Source organism: Diorhabda sublineata, chromosome 7 (assembly GCF_026230105.1).
Source record: "Diorhabda sublineata isolate icDioSubl1.1 chromosome 7, icDioSubl1.1, whole genome shotgun sequence".
NCBI classification, from domain to species: Eukaryota; Metazoa; Arthropoda; class Insecta; order Coleoptera; family Chrysomelidae; genus Diorhabda; species Diorhabda sublineata.
This window is the reverse complement of record NC_079480.1, coordinates 10,484,945-10,493,270: the sequence shown is the minus strand read 5'-3', so window position 1 is coordinate 10,493,270 and position 8,326 is coordinate 10,484,945. Positions and strand designations below refer to the sequence as shown.

The following is an 8,326-nucleotide window of genomic DNA, read 5'->3' as shown; positions in this document are numbered from 1 at the left end:
ATGAGAGATTGTTTTTGTTAACAGAAGAAACCTCTGCTTATTTTACCGTATGCTTCGATAGCCTTTGATATTAGTCAAGCAAAAAAAACAGTCGCTTATGTGATCGGTAAATTCGCGCCATATCACTGGTTTATCGAAAGGAATTGCTGAATATTGTCCAATATACCAACCAGTCAAATATTTATCCTGGTTGCGAATATCCACGTTGAAATATTAGCACTTCTTAATTAAAGGTGTAAATACCCTTTTTTGGCTTTTAGGTCCAAATATACCTCTCCTTGTTGGAACTGAGTTGTTAGCGAGGCGGGAACCTAAATCATCTTTTAATATGACCGACAATTTGAAGTTTGTTTGAATAACTTCCATACTTTTTTACAAGTTTCTCAGTGAGTTCATTCAGTTGAACTAGTAATTCTGTATTATGATCCAAAACAGTGTCTTGTACAAGTTTGGTATCGCTATCTTCAACATTCGCTTCATTGGCCTTTATTTTGCTTCTCATCGATCTGCTTTTGACCTTCTTGAACTGCAGGGCTCTTCGCCAGTGCTTCTCCAGTAGTGTTGAGTTCGACATGTTTCAGATCCTGTTGTAGCTCGATATCTTTGACATTACGGCCGTTTTGTCCACAACATTCTCCAGTACTGATGGGAAAGCCAGTTTTCGCCAAATAATCAACTAATAAAAATTTGTTTGCTATCCCTCCGAAATACTTTGAAAAATTTCCAGGACATCGTCTCGACGACCGACTATCAACGACTTAGCCTTCTCCAGAGAGTTCAATTCATTTCTTTGACTACAACGTTGAATTTTCTTAGGTAGGTGGGCCAAATCCTAATTCGACCTTCTTTGTTTCGCACACCACGTCCTTTATTTACCCTGAAACGAGCCACTGAGCCGCCAATAGATGGAGCCGCCTATCATTTTTCAGTTTCCACATATACAAGTTTTGACAGGCGCCGTCAGATGGTATGCGGCTGTGTACCCGTCACATAAGTGTTATTGCCGACTTCTAGTTTCAATTGGATTAAATTCTTAGCATTGTGCCACTTTCGCTAGGAACCTTGCAACAAAGGATTTTTTACTTTCTCCAACAAGCTTTGAATAAATTTTCTTTCATAATGACATAAATATCATTAACAAAACACTTATTAAAAAGCTTAGCTCCATTTAAAATGCAAAATTTTTCAAAAATCGTAAAATGTTGATGCTAATTAAAAAATTGATTCAATTGCTCAATCGGATGTCAAAAAAATGGTAGTAACAAAATCTAAAATTGTTTTTTCAACAAACATTGAACAAAAATTTTTTTCTAAAATTCGTATCGTTTAGCAAATCTTTTGAACGTTGATTGCCCCATCCCTATTAAAAACTGTTATTTTCGTTGGTAAATATGATAGTTAAAAATGTTTTAAGAAATATTTCAAGAATAGATGTTCATGTTCAAAGTGTTACTTTGTTACTGTGAAACTTAGGAAAATAACATCATTAGTTAAGCTAGCATGGTAAGCTTCCATTTTTTTCCTTCAAGCTACAATTATAATGTAGTAAATAATCGGTTTTCAAAGGATGGTTGGGTAATGGAAAAATCATATTAAATTTTTTTTTTATATTACAAACAAAATTTAAACATGAAAATATGGCATTATTTAAAAAAAATAGAAAAGAGAAGTTGAAGGAAGTTATTTTTTGCCTCGTCCTTTTCCGCCCCTTGACCCCTTACCTGTTGGTTTAGTTATATTTTTAATACCAAATATTGAAAATTGACTTTCATCACTATCATCGTCAATATTGTTATCACTTTCTTCATTATTATTTTTTTTAGTAGAAGCTGATCCTCTTCCTCTTCTTGCTCTCGTGGAGCCTCTACCTCTCCCAGCTGTTTTTTTGGTTTTATTTATTCTATCGTCGCTATCTGATAAAACTTCATCATCATTTTCATTATCATCAATGAGATTCTTTTTTTGTCTCTTTGGATTTTCACAAACGTTTTCAACAAAACCACGAGAATGTTCTTCCATATTCTGTCTCAACGTATCTATACAGATTTCAGTGTTCTCAATTTCAGGCATATCTTTTTCCAAGTCTTTGAGCATTTTTTTGATAAAATTATCAGTTACATCTGATATGGCATTAGCATCATTAGAGTCGACACTCTTCTTTACTGCTTCATTTAAAATATTTAAAGGAAATAATTTCAAAGTATTTTTACCACTTAAATATTCGGATACTAAATCTTCTACCCTATCTGGTAATAAGGGACCCTGTGGTTGTTCATCTTCTGGATCATCCGTATTTTGTCCTTTGTTTTTTCTCATATATTCTCTAATCAATTGGAATTTTACCATATTATCTGAATTTGCTACTTTATCTACATAAAATTGGCCAAATCTTATGGTATTAAATACGTTTTTATCACTTTTATATTTTATAATTAAACGGATAAGAGGTTTTTCACTAACCACAGCTGTACGACCTAAGCCTTTAGCTTCACTTATCATCATATCAACTTTCTTGCCAACTATTTCCATCATGCTGTTACTGGAAGAAGGGGGATCAAAATCCATTTGCAAATCATCTTTAATAGTCATTTCACCATATACAAATGGTCTAACAGTCTTCAGTTCAATTGGAATAATCTGAAAATTAGTAATTGTTTAGATTTGTTGATATTCAGTATTGAAGACGAAATTTTTTTATTATAATATTGTCAAATGGTGAACAAAAATTGTATCCTATCTCTAGTTAATTTGTCATTGTTTCATATCTGTACAGATTGAAAGTATTGTTTGAATTGGAAAGACGAAATTTTAATGAGTAAATTGGTTGAGAATCAAAAATTTTATTTCCAGCCAAAGGATATCTAACGATAATCTGACGATCATTCTTCAACGCATTAACGCTGGTGTGTACTTCGGGTGATTCACTGATATTTTATGTTGCTTGATATTTTTCTAGCTAAGTTGATATATCGCATTATAGTTCTCCCAATATCTATCTCATATATCTCTCAGATATCTCATTTTATAAATTTATTATTTTTATTAATACTTTTGAAAATATGTATATCTTATGCGAGAAAGTATTCGTTAAAAAATTATAAAACGTAAATAGACGAGTAAAATATACCTACCTGTAAGGGCGTGTGGTTTAAACAGGCTACCACACGTGCACTGAGCCCTTTTTGTACCTGATTCGTTTTTTTTATCTGGAAAACGAAATTTCAAAGCAAAAACCATGAAAAAATTCTTTGCAAATAAAACAAAAGTAAAAAAAACATTTCAATTTCAAAATATCTATAAATACTCAGGGTACTCAGAATCGTCTGAACTAGAGTCATCATCATTTGATTGAATTATGATGTGTTGTAAAGAATAACACATACTCATCTTATTCTTTGATACAATGTTCAACACAGGTTTACCAAAGTTCTTGACGGTCAACTGGTAGAACTTTCTTTACGAGTTCTACAACCTCTTTACTCAGTTCTGGAGACTGATTACATTTTCGTAATTCTGATTTTACCTTTGCCCATATTAACTCTATAGGGTTAAATATGGAATAGTAAGGAGGTAGTCTGAAAAGAGTATGACCCTGTTCTTTGCACAGCTTGTCAAAATAATAAATTTTCTCCAACTTTGGACCTTTAGTAACAGTGAGCAATTCTTTGTTTGTTGAGCCTTTTTTACGATCGGTGACAGGAATAGGAATATTTTTTCCGGGCATAAATGCTGAAATTTGAGCTACTATTATTTGGTACCTTAAGAAGTTGCCGCGAGTGGTAGGATGCATTGTTCATAACGATTACTGACTGTGGTGGAATGTTAGGTAAAAGCTGTTCATCACATCACTTTGCAAATAATTATGCTGTCATCTCTTAATGATAATCAGCTGCACTGTTTTTAATTTTTTAAAAAGGTATTAATAAAGTATAGGACACGAAACCGTCTTAGCTTCTAGCATTGACTATTATAATGCGTTTCCCTTTAGAACATGACCCATTCAAAAAGCAATTTTGATTGTCAACCCAAGCGAAATTTACTACATCGTTTGTTAGATGTTTACCGAATTCTATACAGGGAGTAGACATTTTTTTTATTTCTTAATTTGGTATGAGTGCCGTGTGTATTTATGAAATATAAGAATATTTTCGGCAATTAGGATAGTGACGCATCGAAAATTTGCTTCCATAAGAATAAAATAGTTTATCATAATACGAGAATATATTGAAAAATTCTTAGCATACTAAAAAGCCAAACAAAATTTAAATGTCAAAATATTTTATTACTCAACATATTCTCATCTTAATTGGATACATTTATTACAGCGAACCTCTAGACCTCTAGATCTTTCAAAAAAAAATGTTTCTTTTTGTTCTGCAAATCAGACCTCCAGAGCTTTTATTACCTCTTCATTGGAAGAAAATTTACTTTTTTTATCTTTTTTTTCAGTTAAGGAAAGATATGACAGTCGAACGGAGCCAAATCTGGTGAATTAGGGGGTGTTCTAGTATTTCAAACCCTGAATGACGAATTTTTTGCATGGCAACATGAGATTTTTTTCCTGTAGAGTGGTCAATAATGTTGAATAGTAATCTCCAGTTATTATTCTACCTTTATCCAAAAAATCAATCATGATTACAGTACTTCACAGATATACTGCATATCCTGGAAAATATTGAAGTAACTGACTCAAAAACTGGTAGAGATACACACGGATTGATTACATGTATTACCAAAGTTGAGTTTTTTGAATTGAATGTTAAAGAGAACTTTTGTGAACATCCTTTCAAAGTAGGTGTGTATGCTGAAGCACTTGATTCTAATAAAACACACAGCTTTGAGTAGCCAACAGTTCAGCACTAAGTAAATATTCCACCTAAAATAAGAGATGTTTATCCTCAACTAACAACTCAGTTTGTAAAGACACCACATAAAAGAAGCATATTTTGTGAGTTTAATTAGAGATTGACATATTTTCAAAAATGAAGTATGATCAGACCAAATTGATAGACAACCCTAACCTAACCAAATTTAGTTTCTCAATTCAAATCTGAAAACCTTCACAACCAGAATGTGTTCCTTAATTTATTCAACCTTCTGCAACTGTTTTTGACTATTCCTGTGTCTACTGCAACAGCAGAATGATGAAAAATTCTAGGTTCTAACAACATTTATCACATTTAACTATACTAGCATTGAAAATGATGCGGTTAAAACATTAACTTAGAATTATTACTTTGAGAACACATGCATCATGTAAAATTAGATTACTGGCTACTGTCTATGATTTTTATTTATATTTCCTTTGTTTCTACTTCTTTGTTTATTTTATTTATACTTTTTATACTTGTTCATTTGTTTTGTCAATTAAACAACCTATGACAATTAAAATTGTTAGTTCTCCTCACATTCTCTAGTAAAATAAGATATAACAGAAAAATCTCTCACAATGCCATTTTTAGTTTTAGATATTACTTTGCCCTCCAACCCCTTATAATTTTTAACCTTTAAGCGCCGCCACTGAAAACTATAATTATTAAAATAAGACAGAGTAAGTAAAAAGCAAAGAAATATACATTGAATTAGAACAAATTATGAAATATTTGCATAAAAGCATATTCTACTTACTTTGAAGTCACTTTTATTAATTTTCAATAGACCCACTTTTTTAGGAATCGACTCTCCTTCTATTAATGATGTTGCCACTGAACTTCCAGGTTGGGAAATAAAGACATCATTATTTTTTCTCTCTGGATTTATTCTACAATCATGTTCATGTCCCCAGATTACTAGATCCAAGAAACTGGGAAGGCAATTATCTGGAATAAAGTTTTTAGTTCCCCTGGTGGCTCTATTTTGGTGCCATACTAGAAGATGAAACCATTCATCCTTATTTTGTGGATGGAACATTTTCACTTTATCATCCAAAAATAGTCTACCCAGTCGTTCATCTCTGATGTGAGATAAGCCATACAGTGCTAACTTTGAATTAGATTTTTTCAACAAAATTGGTGATATGTGGACCTTATCAAAACTATTCCATCTACCAAAATAGTTAACAAGTCCAGATGTTGAGAGTAAATCTATTGCAGAAATGTGCTTTTTCCCTAAAAATATATACAATATATACTCTACAATTCAAAACGTCATTTAAGAAATGTTGTATCAAGTCTTGTTAAATACATAAACATACCTGTTGGATCGTCGTGATTGCCATGTATTGAAAATATTGGTATAGATATATTTAAGTTGGGATCTTCGTAATTAACGACAGGATTTACACACTGAGTAAAATTTTGACTGGGATCTGACAAGAATTCAATGGCTACTGGTTTATCTCCCAGGCAATATTGTTTAATAAGTTGTATGCATTTATTAATGCAATAAGGAGAAGGTTGTGTGTAATGGAATAGATCTCCCCCTAACAGAATAAAATCTACTTGTTCTCTAACGGCAATTTGAAGAATTTCTTCAAAGGTATCAAATGTATCAGAACCTCTAATAGGATCATCCTCAGCATAACCTAAATGGATATCTGTAGCTACAAGTATATTAAACGTATCATCTTCACTACGAACTGTGCTTTGACTAGCACTTTCTTGGCTTGACATATCCAGATGATATTAATTCACGTTCTATTCAAAATTCACCATTAAAAAATAAAATTCCCACTAATAAAATGTTGAGAAATATTTTTACAGTTTAAAGAATTGTCAGAGCGCGAAAATAAGAACTTCTTCTCTTTTTAAAGTGTATACTAACCATAGAAAAAACAATACTTATTCTAAGGTGATCCTTATTCCTTATAAAAATTTTTATGGTTCTTTTTATACAATTAATTCACTAGGATGGTGCTGAAAATGATATAAGTATTCATATATTGGCTATATTCCGTAGTTGTTTGTTATAAGTAAAAATAAGAAATTAAAGCGAGTCACATTGATAATAGACATTTAACGAACTGTCAAAATGAATGAACTGATGCCCATATAAAAATGGCCACCGTGGGACAAGGAAATGATTTTGCCATAAACTTATGTGTATATTTATTCGCTTTGTGAAGTTATTTGTTAGTTTTTAGACCTCATTATTTTCATTTTGTGGGCTCTATTTCGACTATGCAGTGTTGTGCTTAGTGTAGTTAGGCGTTAAATAGAGTCTTGAAAACGAGTTTTAAGTTAAGATTTCAAATTTTCGAAATATGGTCAACAGACGCAAAGTGATCACTGCTGCTTCCATTACTCCTTAAAATTCTTAAAATATAATGATTTAGATCTCTTTTGTTTTAAAATTGGCTTTTAATAATTTTTGATATATTGATAAAAAATTGACATTTCAACTAATTTTAAGTCTTTACCAAAATATGATAAAATTGACACTGACAATTTTTTATATACAATTTATATTAATCAATAGATCACCTACATCATGAAGATCAAAATAAAAATATAATCAAAATAGAAATTTGTTCTAATTAGAAAAATTAATTTTTTCCTCACTCTTCAATCTCAAAATATGTAACAGTACTTAATCAATTAAATTATTTGTAGTTTTATGAAAATCTACAAAATAGAGATATAGATTTTACTTAAATTATTAAATACCTATATTATTGAATAAACTAATTTTAAAATAGAAGAGACCTAAAATCAAGAACATTTCTTGTCGATGTCGAAATTCACCTGAAATTTTGTTACCTAAATACATTTAATATTGAAAAAGTTATGTTCATTACTACTTGGTCCGTGTAACTAGCGCCCTCTATGAGAACCAGACATAAAAACAAAAAAGGTATGAATGGTGGTGTACATGGCGCTTTTTTCGTTATTCTTCGAACAAAAATTTTCTGTTTCCAGATGGACACTTCTCAGCTTTCTAACCATTAAAGACTGTTCTTCTTTCGTCTACACTCTATTTTCTGCTAGATTCAAGATATAACTTTGGAGCAGTTGAAAAATTTGACATATTTAAATTAAAATAGAGCTATTTACTCCTTGATTTGATAAAAAGCTTTCGTGTTTCTGCCAAGAGTACGGTTTTTTCTCATTTTCCAAATTGGAGCAAATCAGTTTTTATTTTATTTATTAATGACTATCAAATTTCACAATTATAAACACAAACCACTAATAATAACAGCGAACAGCGTTTTTGCTTCACGTTTCATCTTGATTTCCTTGGTTACCATGGAAACCATTCAAATTCTTCATTATCAGAAATTTATCATGTACTAGCGGACCCGACAGACGTCCTGTTCCACGTCTTAAATGTAAACTGAAAATTAGCTGTAACAATTAGACAGTTTTGATGAAAATTTCTATCAAAAACT

General features: G+C 31.3%; 1 protein-coding gene across 1 annotated transcript; it reads right to left on the bottom strand.

Moving 5' to 3' along the window:
* Nucleotides 1–1,592: 1,592 nt before the first annotated feature.
* Nucleotides 1,593–8,271, bottom strand: LOC130446702 (double-strand break repair protein MRE11). Its single transcript, XM_056783095.1, has 3 exons — nt 6,194–8,271; nt 5,629–6,107; nt 1,593–2,637 (listed from the first exon to the last, which is right to left on the bottom strand). Exons 1-3 carry the CDS (start codon nt 6,609–6,611, stop codon nt 1,681–1,683), a joined length of 1,854 nt encoding a protein of 617 aa, XP_056639073.1. The 5' UTR covers nt 6,612–8,271; the 3' UTR covers nt 1,593–1,680.
* Nucleotides 8,272–8,326: the final 55 nt, after the last annotated feature.